This window comes from Aspergillus eucalypticola (genome assembly GCF_003184535.1).
Source record: "Aspergillus eucalypticola CBS 122712 chromosome Unknown BO83scaffold_11, whole genome shotgun sequence".
NCBI classification, from domain to species: domain Eukaryota; kingdom Fungi; phylum Ascomycota; class Eurotiomycetes; order Eurotiales; family Aspergillaceae; genus Aspergillus; species Aspergillus eucalypticola.
In genome coordinates, this window is record NW_020290285.1 from 510,955 (window position 1) to 537,028 (window position 26,074).

Here is a 26,074-nt window from a genome sequence, read left to right on the forward strand (position 1 = left end):
TCTTCAGCCGTCTATCTGTACACAGCACGGCTGCGAGTGTCCTCAATGACATTCTATGGGCTATCCCAGATATCACTTGGCTTCGCTCAACACTCACATGGATCTTGTGTGGATATCGGCCACTGACATCCCAGGAATTGACGATGCTCTGTCGCTATCACTCTAAGTCAGAAGCCAAACAGCCGGACATGAATGACGAATCCAGGACAGATCAGTCAGATATGATCACCTGGATGAATGGGTTGCTGGAACCTGATCAGAACCAAGTCCGCATTCGTCAAGAGACCTTGGATGTTTTCGCACGCGATGGTAAATATTTATGGACTGATATCCGGTCGGAGGGGCCTCAATGGACCTGTCGGTTCTTGTATAGTTTTCTGACTTCTGCGAGGATTCAAAGGCAGCTCCTAAGTATCTACAATAAATATCAAGAGAGGTACCGGTCTTCAACGGAGCATATCACTCCACCACTGGTGTCAGATGGTCGAGATATAGTCTATTATGCGACTGAGTCGTTCCCATATCATCTATCGAAGGCCCCACTAGCACTTCAAGAAATTGCACCAATCTTGCTAGAGCCCAATGGACCGTTGAGCACTTGGATGAAAGTTTATTGGGCCATGCAGAACCCTTTTTCTCGGCCGAAATTGTGCGATCTGGACCCTGCAGGCGTGTCCCTTCTGACATTGGGGCTCCAGAGTTTTGGGCTTCATGATCTTCTAGGTCAAAGTGGGCATGAACTGCCTGTCAGGGTAGGTGGGCTCCCTGAGGCCATGCGGGTAGGGGATGAAGATGCTGCTCTCCACTACCTGAACCAGTCCCATGATTCCTTATCCGTTTCGCTTCTATGGAGAGCAGTTTTTCTAGACATGGGACGCGTGGTGGATACCCTTTTGAAGTATGGGATGGACCCCGATCCTTCCCCGAATCCTAGCATCTTCTATCCTTCTCCGCTGTACCTAGCATGCAGGCTCGACCATTGCCAGATTGTACAGACCTTACTGAAAGGGGGTGCTGACATTGAAATTCTTATGGATTGTCATGTTGGCATCATGTTCAAGGCAGCTGCAGAAGGGGCTGATGACACCATCCAGGCAATCGCGGCTGTCCAACACAAACTCTTGGATGCGCCCCGACCATACACACCCCTCTACGCGGCATGTTCCCGAGGTTTGTGGAAGACAGTGGAAACTCTGGTACAGCTCGGCGCCAGCGTAGACCTCCCATTCGACGGCAACAATGCTGAGCGAGGGTGGCAACCTCTATGTATTGCTGCCTTGTATGGCTATCCCAGAACTATTCGATCTCTCTTAGACAATGAGGCTGATCCTAATCTGAGGGGCCCGGGTGTCAATATCACGGCTCTGTCGCTGGCTGTTTGCGAGTCAGGAGATCCAGAATGTGTCCGCTTGCTCCTTGGCCACGGTGCGAATCCCAACCACGAGCTCCACCGGCCTGCCTTTCCAGTGCTTCTGTCCCAGAAGACGACGCAACTGGATGCCAAGCTTGAAATTTTGGATGTTCTAGTTAACCATTCTAACCCGGTCAATGTCAATGCCGTCGATGACTGCTGGTACCGTGCTATGACACCTCTGATGTATGCTGCAGCATCTGGGGATTTCGAGCTTGTCAGGTGGCTCTTGTCGCATGGGGCAAACATTGCCTTAGTTGATGAGAAAAAGCAGAATGCACTGTTTCATGCCGTTGAAGGGCATCATGACTCAGTCGTGCAACTCCTGCTCGAAGAAGGCTCCCCACTCATAGAGAAGAACGCGCAGGGGACTGCAATGCTGCAACTCGCCATCGAGGTCGTCTCAATTTTGCAGCTCCTCTTGGACGCGGGAGCCGAACCGGAACTGGTAAGCAGCGACGGTTCCACCGCGATCAACAAGGCCGCCAGCCAAGGCCAAGTGGATTCTATCCGTGTGCTCATCAGGCGAGGTGTGAACATTCACCACCGGGACGAGGCGGGGTGGAGTCCCATCCTTGATGCTTGCGGAACAACTCCCAATGAAGAAGCTGTCCGCATCTTAATGGAATCTGGGGCTAGATCGACAGACACAACCCCCGGGGGACAGACTCCTTTGCATCAGGCTGCAATTAAAGGGCGATTAGACATTCTCAAGATATTGCTTGAATATCGCAATGTGCTGGATATTGATGCACAAGACAATGAGAAGGACACTGCTCTTGCGGCCGCTGTCCGATGCAATGAGCTTGAGTGCGTTGCAACGCTTATTCGGGCCGGTGCTAACATCAACCAGGCATCTGATAAAGGATGGACAGTTTTTCTCTATGCTTTGGTCTTGGAGCGACCACCAGAGCTCATTGATATGCTTTTATCCCAGTCAAACTTGAATATTCATAGCGTCACAGAGGGGTGGGGAGCCGGGATTCACATCGCCTGTCAACATCTGCAACTCGACACGGTTGCTAAATTGATATCCCGTGGAGCAGATGTCAATCAGCAAATAACAGGGCCTAATTCTACCCCTTTGATTTCCATCTGCAACCCCCGGCCCTCTGGAAAAATGAACCGCCAAGAAAACCTGGACCGACATGTCGGCAGTAGCACAGGATCTGGATATAAAAAGAACGATGGGTTCTGGTAGAATAGGGGCTCGAAGTGGATTATTGCTTGACTTACATTTTAGTATGACATAATATTCTGATGGAGACATGTTATATGATATCGATAAGATTTTCTTAATTTGTTGTAGGAATGGGTTCATGTCTTTTGATAGCTCGGCAATTATTACGAGTGTCTGGGATGTCGCAGTAATCCACTACGCGCTTTTTGAGGTAGGTAGGGTTAAATTACGATGAACAAGCTGGCTAGTTGGGAAGACATACGGCTCATCGTAGGCTGCAGAGCGCTTAATACATCATGGATACTCTCTTCTTATAAAAGGAGAAGAAGAAGATGAGTGGATATGTGAGATATATGATAATAAAGTAATGTCACAGTCTTTATGTGCTATCATATCGAATTATTCCCGCGATAGAGCCGGTATGAAAAGACGCTCCTATGCAATATTGCGTGTGCGCGTGCATTCTTTCAACAAATGTCTCCTATCCTGCAAGTTCAGCACGATACTTCATTGAAACATCACCAATGGATCCATGCATTCAAATGTCGGATAATAACCACGGAGCATACCAACGCTCCTGGAGCCGCCCTCTGAAGCAGTGTTAGACAATCGCGTCGTTTTATTTCTTGACATGCACGCATGGTGAATAGTCACTTGTATCGGTGTAAATATTCTTACTGTGTGAGAAGGATGAGTACGACGCGGGTTATGAGTCGTCGGCTGAAAGGTCTCTATCGAGTGTATTTTGTATAGGATTGGGCTAATGCAGGGTCTGCCAGCAGTTGGTTTTGGAGGACTGTATGTAAAGTTCAGACACACAAGAGATGTGGCGCCGCAAATCTGCTCGAAGGACAGTGGGTATCATTGTAGAATATGCGGAAATGTTCATCCAGAATAGTTCCACGATATATAATCATTTATGAGACGCGAGTGTCTCCATAATATTATATCGAAGGGCACTATCCTCCAGGCCTCTCGTTCATTGCTGGCAGTTCAGCCGGATATCCTCCATCTGGGGGTACTTTATATTCCCCCGCCCCCGGCATGGGATAGTACGTATCAGCTGGTAATTCCGCCGTAAATTCTTGCTTACGACCCTGCCGATACTGCTGCGCAAAGGCATAGGGCGTCTGCGAAGTCATTGACTCCGACCGTGAATACTCACTCGGCGACATGGGCACCTGGTATGACGATCGTCGTGACCGTTCATCCGGCTGCATCATCACGGCTGTATGTGTTCGGTCCGCTGGGTTATACGTTCTGAGCACCCCGTCTTCCATGATACCATGCAAGACACCTGCGTCAATGAGTTCGGCTTTCTTGATCAGGCGATCCACTAATACCTTGGATGCGGCGCGCAGCTGGCTCTTCACGAACGAAATCAGTGTTAGGTTGCATTCGATCTCGACGTCTTCGCGCAGACACAGTCCTCCTTTATTAATCCTCACGGACTCTGTAACTGCGAGTTGAAGTGACGGGTCGTTGATTGGGTCCTCCACAATGCGATATGTGTTGTGCAGATCAACGCCCATGGGTGCGTAGGTGTGGGTTTTCAGCCCCCAGGGTTCGTCGTGGAAGCAGCCTCTGAAGCTGATTGTGCCGGGGACGTAGCGCACTCGCTCAGTAATCTCGTACCATGTTGAGTAGTACTCGTCTGCTGAGGCGTTGCGTGGGGCTTTGATGGGGTGGTGGGAGATGACGAGGGGGTTGAGGGAGATGATCTCGCCGTGGCTGTGGAGGATGTCGATGGCTAGTTGACGGGGGATATTGGAGGGGAGGGAGATAATGTTGGTGTAAACTTCTTTCTTGCGAAGCATTCTGGTGAATTGCCGTCAGTTGGGGACTGTGGTCGTGGAGATGCAGGGCAAGATGATAGGGAGGTGCGCAGACTATGGTGGTGATGATGATGATGATGACGAGAAAGTTGTTGATGCCTGCGTGGAAGAAGAAGTGGGGGTCAGCCGACCTCGTATTCGGCAGCTCAACTCAGAGTTTATCATGACGGACCAATGTCAGCCATCAGAGCGGAGGCAGAGATAGGAGTAAGCAACAAGGTGATCATTCGCCTAGCAGGTTGATCTTTGACTTAGTATACCTAGGATCAACCTAGTATATAAAGGGTAAGTAATTCGCGAGAGTGTATTCATTCAGCTCCTGGGCATTCAGTGACCGTGTATCGCTGCCATGACAGTAAATAGTATGCTTTGATATCATTTCAAAGGGCCATAGGCCATGTTCAACAAGGCATTGCATTAGGGGAAAGTCAATTGTTGGCTTCAAACTCCCAATGAACTATGGAATCAAATAACTCTAATGGGTTAGACTCAGAAGTGGGGGGCCTGGGAAATCGCGAACTTACCAAATCAAGATTCTGCCTTGTCGGTTCAATGTTTCTCCCTTCCGAAGGTAATCCCACACTCGTTGATTCCTGGGGCACCAATGGTGATTGCACCTCCACCAAAGAATAAACTTGTTCAAGCAGTGACTTCGAGCCTTCTAGCCCGTGCAGTCGCTATAGCCCCCTTATGTTTTGTTTTACAACACTTCCTTCCCTTCATTTCGTGGGGGTCTGAAGCTTCTGTTGCGATATATTAGTCCGTTGGATATACTACCGAGGTATTGATTTACATACTCATAGTAGCAAATCCAGGCCTCATGAATCCTCCCAAGCTTAGCATCGGCTGTCTGCACCGTCGTTGGGTTAGGCTTTGATAAGAAAAGGAGAAGGGCTTCGCATCGGAGACTAACCAGGCCATCAACAAACTCATCCATCATTCTTTGTTCACGTTCCAACCAATCCAGGTGAGATTGTTTAATCGACTCGGACTTGAATGTCTGTGCGCGGTTGAAATCCATTCATAATACTCTATCAGATTTCACCTGAACCATCATGTTGCGAGGATACGGATCCCCATGGTAAACGCCAGCACGGTGAATCTCAAACAGTATCTGCCGGAGCTTGTGGAGCCGTTTTGCGGAGTAATTCGATAGATCAATTGGGTGAACATCTGGTATATACTCCATTAAAACTGCGTTCACAAACAAGGTATCCTCGATGAAGTCTTGAAGATGTGGTAGATGTTGAACTGGGTTTATGTGTTCGATTAGACCATAGAAATCTGGGATATCTCCTCGGTTACAGAAGCCATGTTCTCGTAGTCGCATCAAGGCTGTGCTCTCGCACTCGAATGGATTGGTCTCGCGATTTCGTGGGCGAGGTCGACGTCCGATAGGTAATGGCTGTGGAGAGTGATACTACGTGTAATCAAAGGGTCAATAGCCGTGGCAAGAACTAGGCCGACTGCTTCATGACACTTACCATTTTCAAGACACAATCTCTCCCGCACCATATCGTGCGGAAAATACAAGATACCGGTGACTTCCTGACCTGATCCACAAAGAGCACCTCATGAAGGCTGATAGCTGTCATGGCTGCTGGTTCTGGTGGTGCAAAGGCCATCGAAGTTCTATATTGTCCGCAACCCCTTGGGTGACAAGCAATAAACGATAACTCCATTCGAGGCTGGGGCCTCCTATACCTCCTCGCATGACCCCCACATGATCTAATATTTGTTCCGCAGCCATGCAGAAAGGAGCTGGCCCTCTGTAGAAAGTTGGCAAGCAACGTTTGAGAGAAATTCACTGATTGAGGGCGGAGCTTACCGGATACACAGGCTGCCACTCCCGATATCTCAGTAGTGACGACTCCATTCAGGGTAGATAGTCCTTTATCTCCAGAATAACCAAGTCCCTCTCGTCATGGCTTTCCACAGCTTTTGAACTAATAGTAGCTCTAGGCTTTCACACTCGGCCTTCTCAAACCACCCGAGCCTCCTATCAGAACGTCACAACAGTGATTATGACTGATGGTTGGCTGTGACGGAGACTGTGGTATGGGGCAAGTGAAAACATACAAGTGACTTTAAGCTGTCCGGGCACCATGCATTTAATGCGCACAGTCTTCCAGTGCTGGAGGCTACATTATAGATAGTGCGGTGGTGGCATACTTCTCCAACTACTACTCCTACTCAGGTATGCACGCTTCCCTTTCAGTCGATCATAATATATCATTCAGTGGAAGGGGTGATAAATTCAAGGCCCCTGAAATGAATGTACAGCTGATTGCTGCTCCACTGGGATTCCTCCTATCCATGTCAGATCTTGTAGCATCTGGTGCCATACTGTAGCATCCCAATCTTCGGTCACAGCGGACACTGTGACTAGAGGGGAATCTTCAGGTACTGGCTCCGGCAATAGATCGGGGTTCTCAACTTCCTGTTTCCTTGATGATTCTTTATGTAATTGTATTTCTTTAGACTTTGTGCGACTTTTTTCTAGCCATGAGAGCATGGACCCAATCACTGCACGGCAATTATCCCAAACATCCTTGCCGCGAGATATCGTCTCCATCTTCTGCATAGCTGCAAGGCCAAGGTTGTGAATATCTCTGCTATGAACTTCGAGTGAATTGTCTTCTTTCGCGGCATCCGAAAGCAAGCTCAATTTCGATAGAACAAGAAGGCCGTACCAGATAGAGGTGTAGCTGAACATAGGAAGATTGGGTGTGACTGAGGTCGGCGTTGCGAGGAATACTGTCACAATGTTGAATGCGGAACGCGCAATACGAAGCAGTCGACGTTGATTATACTGGTGATGTCTATCTCTTTGGCTAAGTGCATGCCCGAGAACAATTGCGGGAGTCGCATTCAGCTCCAATCGCAGCGCCCCTATTGAAGTAAGTGAATGACGAAGCTGAATAGTGTCAGGTAAGCATACAGGTATTACACTTTTTGTTCTGTACAAAAAGCTGCTCAATCTTATTCTCAAGTACGTCAATAGACTGAAACAGTTCGTCATTGTTTGTTGCATGAGCAGGGTTTTCGAGTTCGAGCTCTGATTTACGGGCAAGCAATTGGATCTCAATCAGTGCTTTGATATACTGGTCACTGGGGTACTCTGCTCTCTGCCCTAAGCATTCGGCACAATGATTGACCCAGTCCGTATATTTCATGTTCAGCTGTCGCCGGAATATTGAGGCCCTTATTTCGTTAGTGGATACCCCGTACCAATTGCGAAAGTCTCACTTGGAACATAGATAATAACAACCTAAAAATGCGCGCTGCCCATCAGGGGTCAGACAGAGTACTTGTTCCCTCTGTGAACCCTCCATGTCTTCCCCATGGTCATATATGTGTCGCATTCTGAGATTGTCGTATCTGTCAAGCCCCAAGTCAACAACGATAGCCATAGCCATCTGAAGAAGCATATACACCTGGGTATGGTAGTTGCGCCAATGATAATGAGACCATGCGATATGAACCAATAAGCCACGAAGTATGTCCATGTCCCTCTCCATATTCATCATTATACGGGTAGATATCACAGATCGAACTTCAAATTCGAACCTCTGCTGAAGAGCGGGCTTGTGCTCGAGACAAGCTGACATTATGCATAATAGGAGAAAGGGAGACTTCTCCCGCAATTCACCAAAGTTTACTTCATGTATAAGGACGAATGGGAACAGAGGCATCAAGTCGGTGCGGAATTTCAGGAGGAGCTCTTCACCTTCCGCAATATTGAGAAGTTCCCTATCAATGAAATCGTTACGCCATTTGGGCTTGGGGCTCACAGAACAGGTTTGCGTTTCTGATACGGGTGTCAGATTATTTTCCGAACCCTATCGAAGAAAAGTCAATGTATATTAATCCGGGGGGCAAGGGCCCGGATCAGGTCGGAGTAGATACCTTATCAGCATGCACTTGAGCAGCAAGTCTGTCGACCTGGCGCTGAATGGTATCAATGCGGCTATTTCTGGAGACAGGAGTACAATGTTACCCAACAGCCTGCACCGGCATAGTGTAAGTAGTCATGGGCGAACCTGATGCTTGTATTCCTGAGCGAGCCGTCTGGGAAAGTACAATGGCGATCAAGTCGCGCACATCGCTGACACCGTCCATTGTCAATCAAGACGCATTTCGCTTTCAATTGGATACATCGTATACACGCATGCCGCCTTGACGGGGTTGTTGAATGCATTGCACTCTGCGTTGAGAGATACTTTGGTCTAGGGTGGTGAATAATGGTGAAGTAGAGTGTCGGAGACAGACAATGACGGCTCGGATCGGAGTCGGCCTCGAATCGGTCACGGGGCCGGAACCGGCGCCGGCCTACCCTACCAGTAGACTACCCAATTCAGTAACTGTCAGGGAATAGGGTTAGCATAAAAAGTGATTGCCATGAACACCAAATCTAACGCTCTGATCATGATCAGACTTCTCCCTGATGTCTTCAAATTCACCTGACGTGATGTGCAGGACACATGCCGTTGGTTCTGTGAAGCTGTACAGCATCTTGACCGGTATCATGATAGCCACGTTCCTGATATCATTGGATGTTTCTATCATTGCTACTGTAAGCTCACTAAAATTCGCTCCTTTCATTGTCATTCTTCGGGTAACTAAGATCAGCTCTCAAGGCCATTCCCTCGATAACGACTCAATTCCATGCTACAACAGACATCGGCTGGTATGGAGCTACCTATCCACTCACGATGTGCGCTCTTCAACCTATCAGTGGCAAGCTCTCTTCGTTGCTGTCATTGCGATGGACATACCTCTCTTTCTATGGCATATTTCTTCTAGGATCTCTGATATGCGGTTTGGCAAACAGTTCCAAGATGTTCATAATCGGAAGAGCAGTTGCTGGTGCTGGAGGGTCTGGGGTAGTATCGGGTGGTCTCTCAGTCATTGCGCTGATAACAACTCCGGAGCAGCGCCCCTTGTTTACTGGGCTGGTGACATCTCTCTATGCTTTAGGGACTGTTGTCGCTCCAATCATCGGAGGCGCTCTAGCTGAACATACCTGGAGGTGGTGTTTTCTCATCAACCTTCCAGCAGGAGCAGTGACTGTCGTGACGTTGCTTTTGTTTTTTCATCCTCCTCAAAACACTGGGACACAAGGTGTGCCCTTCTTGAAACAACTTGATTTGTTCGGATGCGCTCTCTTCATACCTTCCGTCATAATGGTGATGTTGGCGTTGCAGTGGGGAGGTGATGAATATTCCTGGAACTCGGCGACCGTGATCGGACTTTTTGTCGGCTTTGCCGTGACGATGACAATCTTCATCTGCTGGGAGTGCTACATGGGCGATGAGGCCATGGTCCCCGTTGTACTTCTGTGGGACAGGCTCACATTGTTAAGTATTGCATTTGCCTTTTTGTTTCTGGGTTCATTCGTCATTCCGGTCTACTATCTACCGGAATGGTTTCAGATCGTCAAGTCAGCAAGCCCTATCCGCAGCGGAGTCATGCTTCTACCTTCGGTGTGCACTCAGGTTTTTGGTTCTCTTGTCTGTGGAATCTCAGGTAATTACAGATGATTTGCTTCGTCTATGTACAATCTACTGACGCTTTATAACTATAGCCAAACACATTAGATATTACAACCCGTGGCTCTTGGTGGGCTCTGTCTTTCTCTGCATCGCCAACGGTCTATATACGACATTCACTGCATCCTCATCATCTGCATCTTGGATTGGTTATCAGATCTTTCAGGGCCTGGGCTGTGGATTTGCAGCCCAGGTTCCCTTGCTTACAGTTCAGCTTGTATTGAAGGACAGACCGCGGTACATTCCAGTTGGAATAGCGACTGTCCTCTTCTCGCAATACTTCGGAAGTGCAGTAATGCAAAGCATAGGAGGCGCTATCTTCCAGAACGAGCTGAAAAAGCAGTTACAAGTTCAAGCGTCGTTGAACAGTAAGCAGATTGAGATGCTTTTGAATGCTGGAACTCTAAGGGTGCGGGAAGTTGCTGTGCAAGCATTTCCGGACCGCTTATTCGATATCATCAATGCATACAATAAAGCCATTACGACTATATTTGTCAGTTGACCCCCAGTTCTATCTATACTTTCATCGGGTTACTAACAATGATAATACAGTATCTTCCAATAGCTGGTAGCGCTCTGGCATTCATTCTGGCCGGTGGTATTCCATGGCTCAATACTCGCTCGACTCCGAAAGATGATGTAGACTGTACAGAGAAAGCTGATCAACTCCAGTCTGACAAGAGTGCCAATGTGTGAGATCAACACCGTGCCTGTGGTCATGAGGTATGTCACTTCAGCAAAAATATATTCAGTATTAGTACCTCAGACCATTAACGGGCGGTATATTTTCGCACGACAACGGCATACGCCACAACTACGTTCTACTGTTCAGATACCCCTCCAGATTGTCTCACAGACGATCCTATGTTTCTGCAGGGTGTCGAGCACAAAGCAACGACAATGCATTACTTCACTATATTTCCTAATAACGTACTTCCTTGAAAGTGTCGGAACTTCATTTTCCCGATGACATAATCACGTGACTTTCAGTTTCATTGGTTGACAGAAGTCGACCGGATTAACATCAATATACATCCTGCCCTCTAATAGAGCTTTTCGCATCTATTACCCCAACAGCCATGCCGATCGGGCTCTTGTAACAGTATATATACATATAGAGATTCAATTTGAATCCGCATGCCAGTTGCTGGTTCAAAAAGGGCAATCATCCAAGCCGTCCTCATCGCTTAGTTGAATTCCCCTGTACCGTATGTCTATAATCCTACAATCCACAAACAGTAGAACTAAATATTCATAGTATCAGAAACAATTACCTCATGCTTCTCTTCATAGCATTTGTCTCCATCTCGTTTAATTAGATCATTACCAATGGCATCATCCCACCTCCTTCGCCACACATCCCCCGGCCCCTTAACAGTCAAACACTTCATCGACTCCTTCCAGCGCATATGGCTCGAATCACGACCAGCCCGAACAGGCCAGAAACATGACTCCCACCTCCCCCGCAGACTCGGTTTGCTCCCTCTCCTGCACCTACCTCCATTTCAAACTAACACGCTCCAGGCCTCGCCATAAGCGGCGGCGCCGACTCCATGGCCCTCGCCTACCTCTGCAAACAATGGGAACTAACCCAGAGGCAAACAAGCAACAACACCGTCTCCGTGACAGCATTTGTCGTGGACCATAAGGCCCGCGAGGAGAGTACTCGCGAAGCGAACATGGTTGCAGGCTGGCTTGACGAAATGGGTATATCACTCCCATACATCTCAACATTCCATCATATATTAAACACAATAACAGGCCTAACGACCCAAATCCTCCCCCTAACCTGGCCATCCCACTCCATTTCCGCCTTCGAAACCCACGCCCGGCGCCTGCGCTTTCAAGCTCTCGGGCAGGCCTGTCGAGCACGGAACATCGAGACCCTCCTCATGGGCCACCACCAAGACGACAACGTTGAGACGACCCTCTGGCGTCTCTGCACGGGGGCAAGGGGCGCCGGACTAGCGGGTATTCCAGCGGTGACGCGCATTCCGGAATGTCATGGGTTGTTTGGGGTTGCGGAGAGTGGATTTTCAATGACATTATCGAAACTGGCAAATCATAATAATTATCGCATCAAGACAACGAACACCAACGAACTAAGACTTACAGAATCACCACCAACCCCCACAACCCAGGACCAACAAAAGCAGTATCAAATATCAACAGGCGGCATCTCAATAACCCGCCCCCTCCTATCCTTCCCCAAACAATCCCTCCTCGCAACATGCAAAGAAAACAACATCCCCTACGTCGACGATCCGACGAACTTCGATCCTACTTTGACTCCCAGAAATGCTATCCGGAGTCTCCTCGCGGGAAAAAAGCTCCCACGCGCGCTGCGCGAAGAATCGATCCTTTCACTGATGAGGAAGAGTAATTCGCTTCTGAGGTCTGTAACGGAGAACTCGAATGATATTCTTAGTCGGTGCGAGATCCTCGAGTTCGCGCCGGATACGGGGTGTTTGATTATCAAGTTCCCATCATCATCATCATCAAAGAAACCCACCCCAACTGAAGTGTATAATGACACATCATCCCTCACCCTCCGACGCATCACCGAACTCATCTCCCCATTCCCGGAGAATCATTTCCCGTTGCGGAGTTTCGAGCCTTTCGTTCCTCGTGTTTTCCCTTCCCCTTCTCCTCCTTCCTCTTCCTCTTCCTCTACGATCTTACAAGAAGGAGTACATACTCCAAAACAGCACTCCTTTACATTAGGCGGCGTTATGTTCCAGCCTCTTCGATGCGATTCATCACCACCTTCATCATCAACCACCACCACAACCACACCAGATATCACAAACGATCAAAATACCTACCTCCTAACCCGCCAACCATACATGCGGAACCGCCTCCCCTTTCTTCCCATCACTGTGCCTATCTACCCACCCTCATCGTCATCCTCATCCTCATGCTCTTCAACCCAGCACAGCGGAAACACGGAAACGTCCCAAAGACCAACCGACGTATCGGACTGGCATCTCTGGGATAACAGATACTGGTTCCGAGTTACAGGGACGAGTATACCACTTTCATCAGGGGCAGGGGCAGGGGCAGGGGTAGGTGCAGGACCGACGTCGCTGTCGCTGGTTGTGCGGCCGTTACAAAAGTCTGATTTGAAGGGGATTCGCATGGCTGCGTCTAAAGAGGAAATGAGAGTATTGATGGATCGGTTGGGACGGGATGCGCCGGGGTTGGTTCGCTTTACTTTGCCGTTGTTGGTGTATGTTGGAGATGGGGGGATGGAGGTGCCGATGGCGTTGCCGACTATGGAGATGTGGTTGCCTGGAGCTGAAGATACTCTAAAGTCAATGTCATGTAGTGTACGGTGGGAGTGGATGTATAAGATGATTGATCGGGAACCGTTGGAACGGATGGGTTGGTTAAAGAACTAGCTAAGCTATGCTACAAAGAGATTTCCAGACAAGGAATGTACGCACAAGTGAAGATATCACAGAGAATAGGAAAGGAAGAGATCGACATGCATAACCCGCCAACCCGAAGCAAACCCCGTCGGATGCAGTCCAGAATAGCCAAGCAGACCCGCAGGCTATGCCACGACACAAAGGAAAGAGAAGTGTTATGCACAGTGCGGAATAAATGAACGACGCTCCTGAGCATCACCATGGCTCAGACGCCAAAACCACCGTGAAATAGATTCCAAGAAAGAAAAGAAGGAAGGAAAAGAATGGCCATCTCCAAGTAACAGGCATACACTCATATCCAGTTCAAAGACATCCCAGGAAAGAAACAAAACATTAGAATAATGAAAATGTACGTCAATGATGCGAGCCTGCTACCATACAGCGCTCATTCACTTGCTTTCAATAAGGCTACCGCGGCTTGTTGCGCGCGTAAACCTCCCACTTCACGTTTGAGCCGGAAATTTTCCTTCTTCAACCGGCCAATCTCCTCCAGTGCCGACGACAGTTGTGTTTTGAGCGCATCCTCGACATTTCCAGCTCTCACATCTTTAGCGATTTTGCTCAGTTCGGAGTTGAATCGATCGTAAAGAGCTTCGTTTTCAGCGCTGGCTTCACGATAAAGTTCGTCGAGCTTCTTGGCACGTTTCTCGCTGACCACCAGAGACGACTCCAGATCCTTTTCAATCGCCGCGGTGCGGCCATTGAACTCCCCGGATAGCGTTTCAAACTTCATCTCGAGGTTGTGGACGCGGGACACCAAAAACGAATTCGCGGTTGGCGAGGCAAATGGCTCGTCAAGGGACTCGTGCCCTTGTGCGTCACCTCTGACTAACGATGGAGTAAGTCTCATCGCCCGTAGTTCCTCACCAATGAGATCGAGCTCATCCTTAAGACCTAGCTGCGCCATGTTCTGTGCTCTCTTTTCACTATTCAGGCGATCCCGAAGCTGTACCATCATTGTTAGTCGTCATGTCTCCTATAGATCGCACATCCAGCAAGAGACAAGCTTACCTTTTGGGGACTCTGCAACCGTAATTTGGGGGTCTTCTGAGAAGAAGTCGGTTGCAGGCGTCTCGCATCAGAGCCATTGACTTGAAGCGGTCTCTCCTTCAGACCAGGGGCCCGAGAAGAGGGAATACTCGTAGCCCGTGACCTTCTCTTGGCCTCTTGCGTAGGAGACACCGAGGCTTCGCCTTTTCTTCTCGTGGCGCGTTCCGTCTGCGGCATTTTGGGATCGATGTTTTCTTTACGGCTGGGCGTCACTGGGCGTGTCGGTGATCGGCGGGTTGGCGAAGGCATCCGGGTGGGAGAGCCACCCTTAGCCGGTGATGTGCTTCGGACGGTAGAACCTGAGCCATGACTAGTTTGCGGTCGCGCCTGTCCAGCAGGAGTCGCCACATCGGCCCGGGGTTGATTGGAAATAGATGACGGAGTTGCAGGTCGTTGTCCCACACTAGACACAATAGATACATCGGAAGAGGCAGTGCCGGGTCGCAGGTCCGAGAGGGAACTCCTTCTCTTGCGGCGCACTTTCACCACTCCATTTGTATTTGTCGGAATCCCACGAACGGAGGACAGAGACGGTGGTTGCTCCTGAGAACTACCTGGTCGTCGGAGATGTTCTTGGGAAAGGGATGCACCTGGGCGGTCTCGGGAGCCCGGTCGTAACAAAGATCCTAGACTGGTATCGATGTCGATCGACTTGGACCGTAGAAGCGACCCCCTTGGCGTACCGGGCTCTGAGTCACCCGAGCCCTTACTCTTGCTCAGTGTGCGGAGGATCGACGAGACCTTGCTTTCGCCCTCCAGCTTAGAGTTTTCTCGGTGCAGACCGAAGCCGAAACGCTTCCGGAAGGAGGACGCGTTCGAGTTCATGGAACCTGCAGTCTGGGAAACTGACTTTGTTTGGTCGCAGTTGAGAGTCCCTTCCAATGAAGCACCACCAGGTATGTATTCATCGAACAGGTTGTCAAAGTCATCCACTAGTCGGTCCAGCAGAGAGATGTGCTGCATTGGGTCGCCGTCGATAGTCAGAACTTCTGCAAAGGCCGCCGTCAAGGCTCCCCGATCACCATCACTACCCGAGGCATCCAGCAGCTCCGCCAGCAGCCGGATCATAGAAGCCAGCGCACGCCGATTCTGGGGGCTCTGGTCTGCCAAGAACCGTCGGAAGCTCTCGTCAAAGTCCCGCGGGAACATGTTGTCAAATTGCGCTTGCAGAATCCTTAGCGACGGAGAGTCGATAACGGGGCCCATGTGTTCCCTCCACGCATTGGTCATGAATGTCTCGAAGGCCACGAAAAGCGTGTCGACGGAAACTTCAGCTGCTGCTTGGATGCGCCCAGGGTCTTCCAGCAGAATGTTGTACAACTCATTGACCGACGACCGATCGACATTATCTCTCCCGCGAAGAGACCGTCCGACAATGTTCCCACTCCGAGACTGCAGGGCGAGTGCATAAGCAGCAAATGTTTGCTCCAACGCACTAAATGGACTTTCTTCGCCCTTGGTCGGTGGAGCGCCCACCACTGAGATCTTGACCGGGCTCTCCTCCTTTCCAGGAAACACCGAAGGCAGTGTGTTAGAGCGTGACATGTTGCCTCGGGGCGGGGGCATTTTAGGGTACTCTCCCAGTAAAGTTGCCGAAGTCGGTGCCTTGGAGCTGGATGCATTGCTGTCCTTGGACGGACTTCCCCCGAGAAGGCTGGAGAGCAATTTTGAGGGCGAAGGGGGGCGGAAGCCACGGGGAACCTTAAACTGAGCCATGAGGTGGCCGGCAAGGTACCGAAGAATGTCAAAGTTGGAATGTACGATCGACTCCGTCATCGTCCGATTTCGAGGCCCATGAAGAGGGAGGAGCACATTTAGCACTGCCAGAGTCAGTATTCATATCAGTATCGGTCAATTGGCGAGTACTTACAGCGCTTGGAGAGCACGGGCACGAAACTATCCACGGTGACCATGTCTGAGGAGGCAGTGCCGACCACGGAATCAACATCTACCCGGTATTGGTCTTCATTGGCCAGAGACACGGATACTATCACCTCCAAGTCGGAATCTTTCAACTTTTGGCTGCACGCCGCCCTAGGAGTATCGAAAATCACCCGGATCTTCGACAGATTGGCTCTCTGCGCGGCCTCTTCCGGCGCTTCTTCGAACACACATGCGAGGATCCCCAGATTACCAACTGTACCGGTGGGACTGCGCAGCGACCACTTGCCACTTTCACGCTCGGTTTCAGAGAATCGGCCCTCGATCTTGGCCTTCGCAATCTCCTCTATGATTCGGCTCGCACGGCCTTCGTACATGGACACCGGCTCGAGTGCAAGCAGGTCCACTGTCGTGTTCTGGTCGGGCCTTGAGGTGGCGGATGCCGGGGCCAAGAACAAAATCCGGCCACACGTGGACTGCGTACATCGCACAGTGTGTAAGTCGTATACTTGCACCACTCGGAGTTCGGATGAGGCGGGCGAATTGGGTGCAGTATTGGTTGCCGCAGCGGCGTTATCCAGATCGGCCAAGAGACCACGCGCTGTGGTCTTCGCACCCACTGGCTTCGATAGTAACACCAGACAGTTCTTGTAAATCAGCATAATGCCCGCGCTGGGCTCGGTGGGTGGGACATCGAGATGATAGGGCGGGGTTAGCTCGTTGAAATCCACGGCGGTGATCAGGCGGCCGGTCGGTAGAATTGTAGAGGGCCATCCGTCCACCAGCTCTTTCAACCGTCGGAAGCTCTGGTCGTGATTCGTTGACGAAGCGTCATCCAGCGAGCAAATGTCCTTAATAACATCGCGCGCTTTCAGTAGTGGTCGGACGGCCGGGTGAACAAGAGGGAGACTGCCGGTCATAGTGTCGATCAGGAGACTATAGCGAGGAAGACGTTGCACCGGCTCCATGAGGAGGGAGCGCAGCTTCTGCTCTCCGGTTTCATAGACGCGCTTCGAAAAGCTCGAGTGCTTGTCTCTCATGAATGAATTGAGCGTCTGCGTGAAGCCGGTATGAGCCCGCATATAATCGGCGTACGGCTGGGAAAATCGGGGAAACCAGTCTAGAAGCGCATTGGCAAAGGCCACCGCGCCAATCGCATCCGTTTCCTCCCGCGAGAAAGACCGTTGCGACACCGACCCCGGCAGTTCTGTATCATCGGCGAGGTCGTCAATGGCTTCTTTTTCCGTCTCCTCGAGAACCTGTCGAATCACCCCTAGGAAACCCATGTTGACCTCAAGAATCTCATTCAAGCATGGTGGAAAGAGCGTGGCCAGATCGGACTCATTGGGGCTGGTGCTGGATGGGCCTCTGGCTTGGGCCTTTAACCGGAACTCCTCCGCCACATGACACACCAAGGTGTAGAGCTTGTTCACATATCTCTCCTCCGTGTCCACCACTTCGCACATGGTCAAGCGCAGAGCTTGTTTCTGGCCCTTCGAGAAGAGCCGGGACTTGCTCAGGTTGGTCGGTTGCGACGGGGCGCGCTTCAGTCGGGAAGTGGGTAGGAACATGGGCGCTCCGAGGGATCGTACCAGAGACGTATAGCGTCCGTATTGAAGATCGGGGGCATCGTACAAATCCGCATTACCATCATGAACATCATCATCATTATTGGGCGGGGCAGGAGGCTGGATGACACCGGCGGGGAGGACCACATCGATATCCACCCAGGGAACCTTGCGCTCTTGGAAAGCGCCACGAATGTCGCGCACAATGTCGGCGGTCTGTTCTATTTTCGTCATGCGATTTGCTATTTCCGCCGCGTGCATTTCATCGAAGAGCTTAGGCAGTCGGAGCCCCGGTTTCCCGGCGCGGGCGAAGGTCTGCAGGCACTCCTTGGCGGGGTCCGACAGCTCTGCGAAGTACTTCAGCATACTGACGGCGAGACCACGACTGACTTCATCGCCTTGCTTTTCTCGGGGCAAGTGGTTGACCGCAGCGTACAAGGGGGCGGCGGGGGAGACAGTGATGCGCGGGTAGCTTTGGAAGCCGGCGGGGGTGAGGATATGCGCCTGAATGCGCGAACTGCTGACGGTGGCATTTGCAGTTGCGACGGGACCGTAGAAGATGAAGATGGACGATAAATAGGGATCGGAGGCATGGTATAAGGAAAGCTGCTCCAGAGGCAGGTCCGATGGGGCGGTTGAGACCGTCGCCATGATGGCGGGCGGGGGAGAGGAAGGAAGGAAGGAAGGAAGGAAAGCTGAGTTATCGCATGCAACGAAAGCGTGGGAAATGGCCGACCGATTAAGTGGCGGGGGTGTTGGATGGAAAGAGCGATCAAGGATTAGTTGCACTAGTAGATAGCCAATAGGTGGGACAGATTATTTAGGGAAAGGCCAATCTTAATGTCAATCAGAAACCGAGAACGATAAGAGAAGAGCTAAGCAAGTAGCAGGAAATAGGAAATAAAAAATAGGCAGAGTTAGTGATCACTGATCCGCGATCAGTGATGCCCAACCACAAAAGAACCGGATGGGCAGGTCCCAGGGAGGGGATTAAAATTAGTAGGAAAGGACTATGGCAAAAGAAGGTCGATGTAGTAGATGGACGAAGACATAATAGAGAAAAGCGGCGATGTCGCACAGTCAGTGGGCGTAACGAATGAGGGTCCTCATACAGCGGAAGGGGAAAGAGAAGGAAACCCCTCCATGGGAGGAACTGGTGAGGAGTGATAAGAAGAAGAAGAAGAAGAGTGAGTGAGTGAGTTGGGGAAGAGAAAGGCGGAGGAGGAGAAGGGAAGAAGAGGAGAAAGAGAAAGTCAAGCAGCGGCGGTGATGGCGATGAGTTAATCAATCAATGGATCGATCGGGATCGTAAGACGCGTTTCTGAGGGGAAGGGCCCAGACACACAGACACTGACAAACTGAGATGGGGGGGAGAGAGAGAGAGAGACGAGAGACACAGAGAGATCCAGGAATAAGCTCGTAAGTGTGTTTGTTTTCGTCTTTTGACAGCCAGGCGAGGGACTTGCAGGGGATGTGCAGCGTTGGACCGAGCGACTGGCGACTAAGTTGGTTGCTGATGGATTTAGTGCTGCTGCAGCCCTCCACGATGAGGGGAAGACAGAGAGAAGATCGGGTCTGGCCGGTTTTGGAGTGTGACGCGCCTTTTTCTCTTTTTCTTCTTTTTTTGTGTTTCGGACACGCGGGGGAGAGGATCTGGCAAACCCTTAATCTGGTTTAGTTTAGATCGGTGGCAGATCGACTATCCTCTTTCCTTCATTCACAGTGAATGATTTTATTTAAGAATGACAGATAGTACGGAGTATGACACTCTTAATTTGGGAAAGGAATGCTAATAGCTTATTTCCTACAGTACATACATGTACCCAAGTATACCATCTAAAAAAGGTCCGGTTTACTTCTAGTATTTTTTTCCCTCTTTCCCATCAACGCAAAATCGAAGAATCACACGCCGACACGTGTAGAAAGGGGGAAAGTGCGCCAGCTGTCAACAATTGTCCGGAAAAAGAAAGAAAGCCACGGGAAGATTCATGGAATGTCCACGAGAGGGTTACACCCGCTGCGAAGTGACTCAATTACTACCCAGGTAAGGGTGATTAGGGTGCATGCGTTGATCATCCTGAAGGGAACAAGCAGTTGTTCACTCTCTATTATCAGTCAGGTAACAAAAGCAATACTAACCAATTTGTTAAAAAAAAAAAATAAAAATGGAAAAAAGACCAAATGTGGGACCGGTACATAGCTGCTGCGGACTGCTAGATTGATAGATCGAGGCTACTGCTTCTCACTGGCCACACCGCCCATACCTTCAAAAATCATACAATCCCAACCATGGATCCTCACTATCCTTAAACCCAAGAAACCAAACAATCAATATCAATCAATTGTTCTTTATGGGTGTGGATCGGGAATACCCTCCCGTTCCTTTTTATATGTTCATGATGGAATTCTACTATGACCATCAGCTCTGCTCCTGAACAAATAATCAATTACAGGTTTAACTTTCTGAGGATCAAGCAAGGCATCCTCATGCAACCCCCGCAACTATCCCCAGCAAATTGCAATGGGAGAAGCAACCCTTGCAGATTTCCCCTCCCCAAGTGACAAGAGTTATAATAAGTAGTTACTGCAGCGACTGAGTCTTGGGTGCGTAGTAACCATGAGAATTTTTTATCTTTAGGTTGACGTATTTTGAAGGGAACTTAATGTCATAAATATATTACATCACCAGCCAAGACACTGATTATTTATTTTATAGGATATACCGATATGAAATATCTAGACACTAATGAATTGCATCGCATCTGCTGCAGTAATTCGACTGTTTGGCCGCCGGAGACGGATTCGGGCCTAAACCCCATCGGGCAGGGATAGAGAACCTCAGGCAGACTCTCCGCTCGCCGGAGCCCAAAGAAGACCAGCTGTTGTGTTCCTCCCGCTCGCCGAACTCAACTTGCCTCCTCCCCTCGGCTCCTCCAACTTCCTCTCCTCCTTCCCCCTCCCTCTCGCTGCTCTGTTCGAGTAGGGCCATGATTTGAATTGCCTCCCACTGTTCGGCGACTTTCTTTTGGCCGTTCCCTCTCCCTTCCTGCTCTTCATCATGTCGTCCACGCCTTTACCCATCGCGGTCGATCCGGTCGCGTTGGTCATTACGGAATGCATCACAGTCACCTCGGCCATGCGAAAACATGCCCGTTGGGCTCACTCGTCCGTCTCTGCCATCCTCGGCGGAGGTGCCGTCTCTCGTGTCTACGACCGAGATACATCGGCGCCCCCAAGCCCCCGCAATGGGTCTACGCCGCCCCGTCCACGATCGAGAATGTCCTCCGCCGATGAGGATCACGTCCTCGCGAACCGCTGGGGTCTCCGGGGCAAGAAGGGCAAGAGTATGCAAGACAACCCACTAATTTCTGCCTTTGCCAGGTTGCGGAGCGACCTCAAGGGCTGCAAAGATATCCGGTCCTTTGACGCTCCTGCCTTGCTTCACCCGTTCCTCCAGGTCATCCGATCCTCTTCCACCTCCGCCGCCATTACCTCCCTGGCCCTTGTCGCCCTGACCAAGTTCTTCGCCTACAACATCATTAGTTGCGATTCCCCCAGACTCCCCATGGCCATGCAACTCCTCTCGGCCGCCATTACCCATTGTCGCTTCGAAGCCAGTGATTCGGCCGCCGATGAGATCGTCTTGCTGCGGATCTTGAAATTGATGGAAGGGATGCTGTCTCGGCCCGAGGGCGAGCTGCTCGGAGACGAGAGTGTTTGTGAGATGATGGAAACCGGTCTGAGCATGTGTTGTCAGGTCCGCCTGTCGGAGGTGTTGCGGAGATCAGCCGAAATGGCCATGGTCAACATGTGCCAGGTCATTTTTATGCGCCTGTCGCACCTGGAAATCTCCAAGGACGACGAAACCGGATCCCAAGCTCCTTTGCGCACCGAGTCCGAGCAGACCAACTTGAAGATGGACCCGTCTGTCGACGGGAATACCGTGACCTCGCAACATCCATCCGCCATGGGTTCCGACACCGGGGTGACTGATCGAGATCGTAGCAGCCGCGACGGATCGCCCGAGCAGATGCTGAATGGGAGTGCCGTTGCCGCCCCACCAAACCCTCAGGACGACACCGGTGACGAAGTGAAGCCATACTCTTTACCGTCTATTCGTGAACTCTTCCGCGTCCTCATCGACCTGTTAGATCCGCACAACCGCCAACATACCGAGCCGATGAAGGTCATGGCATTAAGGATCATTGACGTTGCCCTGGAGGTCGCGGGTCCGTCTATTGCGAAACACCCAAGTCTCGCGACGCTGGCGCAAGACGACCTATGCCGGCACCTCTTCCAGCTGGTTCGATCAGAGAACATCGCAATCTTGACTGCGTCACTGAGGGTCGCCGGCACTCTGTTGCTAACTTGTCGGCCGGTCTTGAAGTTGCAGCAGGAGCTTTACCTGTCCTACCTAGTCGCATGTTTGCACCCGAAGGTCGAAATTCCGAAAGAGCCCGGCATCAATCCGGCCCTTTACGACGGTGTCCCGCAGGTGCCCAAGCTCGTGAAGCCGTCGCCATCGCAAACGAATAGTGGAAGATCCACGCCGGTTCCCGTTAAGGATAGACAACAGTTGGGTCTGGAAGGTGGGTCGCGGAGGCCGGAGACCCGGGAAGCCATGGTCGAGAGCATTGGCGTGCTGGCACGCATCCCGAGCTTCATGGTAGAGCTTTTCATCAACTACGACTGCGATGTCGATCGGGCCGACCTGTGCGAGGACATGGTCGGCTTGCTCTCACGTAGTGCGTTTCCGGATTCAGCTACGTGGAGCACGACCAACGTGCCTCCGCTGTGTCTGGACGCCCTACTTGGTTACGTTCAATTCATCTACGATCGACTTGACGACGAGCCGTCGCACGAGGGTTTCCCCTCCATCGAGCAGCTCCGGAGCCAGCGCAGAACGAAGAAGCTGATCATGCACGCCGCCCAGAAGTTCAACGAGGATCCCAAAGCTGGGATTGCTTATCTGGCATCCCACGGTATCATCGAAGACCCGAGTGATCCCGCCCTTGTGGCTCGTTTCTTGAAGGGGACGACTCGGTTGTCGAAGAAGATGCTGGGTGAATATTTGTCCAAGCGCAATAATGAAGAGCTGCTCGATGCCTTTGTCGAGCTGTTCGATTTCACTGGAAAGACCATCGTAGATGCCCTCCGGGATCTCCTGGGTGCTTTCCGTTTGCCTGGCGAATCACCCCTGATCGAACGTATCGTCACCACCTTCACCGAGAAATACATGCAAAAGGCCCAGCCCACTCAGATCGCCGACAAAGACGCTGCCTTTGTGCTAACGTACGCCATCATCATGCTTAATACAGAGCTCTACAACCCCAACATCAAGTCCCAAAATCGCATGTCATGTACCGATTTCTCCCGGAATCTGCGGGGCGTGAATTCAGGCCAGGATTTCGCACCTGAATTCTTGCAGGAGATCTACGATTCAATCAAACATAATGAGATTATTTTGCCGGATGAGCATGATAACCAGCACGCATTCGACTTTGCGTGGCGGGAGTTGTTGCTGAAATCCTCCTCTGCCGGAGAGTTGGTTGTTGGTGAAACCAACATCTATGACGCTGAGATGTTCGCCGCTACCTGGAAACCGGTGGTCGCGACTCTATCTTATGTCTTCATGTCTGCCTCGGATGACGCAGTTTACTCCCGGGTTGTCACTGGATTCGATCAGTGCGCCCAAATCGCTGCCCGTTATGGCTTAACCGACGCCTTCGACCGGATCGTCTTCTGTCTGTCCTCGATCAGTACCTTGGCTACCGAAAAGCCCCCCAGTACCGCTCTCAACACCGAAGTGCAGGCCGGTCAGAAGAGCGTGATGGTGAGCGAACTTGCGGTGAAATTCGGACGGGATTTCAGGGCTCAACTGGCCGCGGTGGTACTCTTCCGTGTGTTGGCTAGCAATGAAGCCGCAGTTCAGCAGGGCTGGACCTATGTGGCTCGAATCCTTAGCAACCTGTTCATTAATTCTCTCATTCCTGCGCTCGATTCCAATCTTACCGCTGAGCTTGATATTTCGCCAATTCCATTGCAGACTCCATCGCAAGTCGTGGACCGCGATGGACGGAATACGGAAACTGGGCTTCTATCTGCTTTCACGTCATACCTCTCCAGCTACGCAGCTGATGAGCCTCCGGAGCCGTCGGATGAAGAGCTGGAGAACACCTTGTGCACTGTGGACTGCATTACCGCTTGTTCTACAGCCGACATCCTGGCAAATATCAAGTGAGTAGTACCATTCGCGGTTCTTCATTACTCGTATCTCTAACCTGATTTCTAGGTCCCTTCCATTGGAGACGGTGACTTTGGTTGTAGAAGCGCTATTGGCCCAGATGCCCGAAGAAAGTGCTCCGGCAGTCATTGTCGTGAAGCCCGAACGACCTTCAGCTGGCTCAAGGGCGTCCAACGGCAGGACCGATGGCAGCAGGTCCAACTACGACCCAGGCATGATGTACCTCCTTGAACTAGCGACTATCCTGACCTTGCGGGACTCGCAAACCCTAGAGGCTCTCGGGGAGAGACTCCTGACCACATTACAAGCGTTCATTCGCGACGCGAGAAACATCCATTCTTTGGCCTTGTCCCGCATCATTCATTATCTGCTGAACCTGCTCCGGCTGAGCCACGTATGTCAGCTCCCTCCTTACGACCTTCTAGTACACTGACCAGCGTTTAGGATCAGCCTTTCATGAGGGTTCCTGTAATCTTGCACGGCATCTCTGGCTTTGACCAGGACATCTTGGAAAGTGTCGCCGTTACGATTGTGAAGAGCTTATCTCGCTGCATCTCGAGCCCCGGGCTTTTGCGGAACGAGATCACCGTCTCTCCTGATTTCTGGTCCATCTTGCAGAGACTGCTGCCTCACAAGGAAGCTGCTCCGCTTGTATTCGATCTGCTGCACTCCATCGTGGACTCAAATCCTCCCATAATCACTGCCGATAACTATGAGGCTGCCGTTGGCCTTGCGAACGACTTCACCAGCGCCGGTAGCGTAGGCTATATTGAAGAGCGTCAGCGTGACGCGCATGGAAGACGTGGCAAAGCTGTCAAGCCTTCAAAGCCGAGGTACGCCCTTATACTACTCACGCGTGTACAGACTTGGTAAAACTGACGATGCTGTAGTGAGAATGAGGTGGTTTCTCGTGGTGTGAAAGCCATCGGTTTCGTCCTGCAACTGACACGCCGTGTCCCGAGCCTAATCAAGCAGTCACACCTCGAGGAAAACGAAGGTTCGTCTAAGAGGATATCTATACATTCAAACTTGAAATAACCTATGTTCATAGCCTGGTCCGCCTACTGGTCTCCTATCTTCCAGTCCTTGACTGCACAATGCATCAACCCATGCAGAGATATCCGTCACCATGCCGTTTCAGCTCTCCAACGAACTCTCCTTTCTCTCGAAATCAACTCCACCGATGAGAAGGAATGGACAGCCATCTTCGACCAAGTTCTCTTCCCCCTTATCCTCCGGTTATTGAAGCCTGAAGTGTACCACTCCGATCCCTTGGGAATGGGTGAAACCCGCGTCCAAGTGGCCATCTTGGTGTGCAAAATCTTCCTGCGCTACCTCGACCAGCTTCCCCACCGCGACGGCATGCTCGATCTGTGGCTCAAGATCCTGGATATCCTCGACCGGATGATGAACAGTGGCCAAGGAGACAGCCTGGTACGTTGCCCTACGGCAACCCTGAACACAAACCCCAACACTAACCCCAAACAGGAAGAGGCGATTCCCGAGAGTCTCAAGAACATCCTCCTCGTCATGGCAGACGGAGGCTACCTGGTCCCTCCTTCCCAGGATCCCAGCAAGGAGCCCATCTGGACAGAGACCAAGAAACGCCTGGAACGATTCCTGCCTGATCTGTTCAAGGAAATCTTCCCCAATGCATCTGACGAGAAATCCGCCCCCGTCTCCGTGGCTCCCTCCCCTGCCCCGTCAACCCCAACTCCCCCTGCTGAACCCCAAGAGCAAGCCAGTACCAGCGCAGAAGAGCAGCCGGCCTCATCTGAAGCTCCCACCGAAGTCAAAGCAGAAGAAGAGGCCGAAGCACCGGCTACCAAAGAGGATTGATCACTCCAGTTACCTGAGACACGTCAGGGACTGACGGGCACTGTGATGATCAATTCTGTTCCCAATATTCACTTTTTTGTTAC

At 51.0% G+C, this 26,074-nt stretch overlaps 7 protein-coding genes across 7 annotated transcripts; 3 read left to right on the forward strand and 4 right to left on the reverse strand.

Annotated features, from left to right (window-relative positions):
* Positions 1–3,447: 3,447 nt before the first annotated feature.
* BO83DRAFT_25019 (uncharacterized protein) lies at positions 3,448–4,673 on the reverse strand. Its single transcript, XM_025527033.1, has 2 exons — positions 4,599–4,673; positions 3,448–4,525 (listed from the first exon to the last, which is right to left on the reverse strand). Exon 2 carries the CDS (start codon positions 4,406–4,408, stop codon positions 3,551–3,553), a length of 858 nt encoding a protein of 285 aa, XP_025388523.1. The 5' UTR covers positions 4,409–4,525; positions 4,599–4,673; the 3' UTR covers positions 3,448–3,550.
* Positions 4,674–5,058: 385 nt separating this feature from the next.
* BO83DRAFT_444506 (uncharacterized protein) lies at positions 5,059–6,021 on the reverse strand (the record flags this gene model as incomplete). The annotated part of the gene is made up of 2 exons (XM_025536501.1): positions 5,059–5,846; positions 5,911–6,021. 2 exons carry the CDS (start codon positions 6,019–6,021, stop codon positions 5,448–5,450), a joined length of 510 nt encoding a protein of 169 aa, XP_025388524.1. The 3' UTR covers positions 5,059–5,447.
* Positions 6,022–6,683: 662 nt separating this feature from the next.
* BO83DRAFT_426731 (uncharacterized protein) lies at positions 6,684–8,548 on the reverse strand (the record flags this gene model as incomplete). Its single annotated transcript, XM_025535299.1, has 4 exons — positions 6,684–7,318; positions 7,368–7,630; positions 7,676–8,237; positions 8,470–8,548. The coding sequence occupies 4 exons, from the start codon at positions 8,546–8,548 to the stop codon at positions 6,684–6,686; spliced, it is 1,539 nt and encodes a 512-aa protein (XP_025388525.1).
* A 322-nt stretch (positions 8,549–8,870) lies between these two features.
* Positions 8,871–10,674, forward strand: BO83DRAFT_444510 (MFS general substrate transporter; the record flags this gene model as incomplete). Its single annotated transcript, XM_025536502.1, has 4 exons — positions 8,871–9,002; positions 9,067–9,955; positions 10,014–10,471; positions 10,531–10,674. The coding sequence occupies 4 exons, from the start codon at positions 8,874–8,876 to the stop codon at positions 10,672–10,674; spliced, it is 1,620 nt and encodes a 539-aa protein (XP_025388526.1).
* Positions 10,675–11,307: 633 nt separating this feature from the next.
* On the forward strand, positions 11,308–13,379 carry BO83DRAFT_360171 (tRNA lysidine(34) synthetase; the record flags this gene model as incomplete). Its single annotated transcript, XM_025529387.1, has 3 exons — positions 11,308–11,452; positions 11,503–11,685; positions 11,740–13,379. The coding sequence occupies 3 exons, from the start codon at positions 11,308–11,310 to the stop codon at positions 13,377–13,379; spliced, it is 1,968 nt and encodes a 655-aa protein (XP_025388527.1).
* A 323-nt stretch (positions 13,380–13,702) lies between these two features.
* Positions 13,703–18,705, reverse strand: BO83DRAFT_25066 (putative Rho guanyl nucleotide exchange factor). Its single transcript, XM_025527036.1, has 3 exons — positions 16,330–18,705; positions 14,421–16,279; positions 13,703–14,355 (listed from the first exon to the last, which is right to left on the reverse strand). The coding sequence occupies exons 1-3, from the start codon at positions 18,557–18,559 to the stop codon at positions 13,795–13,797; spliced, it is 4,650 nt and encodes a 1,549-aa protein (XP_025388528.1). The 5' UTR covers positions 18,560–18,705; the 3' UTR covers positions 13,703–13,794.
* A 2,261-nt stretch (positions 18,706–20,966) lies between these two features.
* Positions 20,967–25,991, forward strand: BO83DRAFT_398513 (Sec7 domain-containing protein; the record flags this gene model as incomplete). Its single annotated transcript, XM_025533257.1, has 6 exons — positions 20,967–24,145; positions 24,201–24,546; positions 24,597–24,985; positions 25,043–25,149; positions 25,204–25,586; positions 25,641–25,991. The coding sequence occupies 6 exons, from the start codon at positions 20,967–20,969 to the stop codon at positions 25,989–25,991; spliced, it is 4,755 nt and encodes a 1,584-aa protein (XP_025388529.1).
* Between the last annotated feature and the right edge of the window lie 83 nt (positions 25,992–26,074).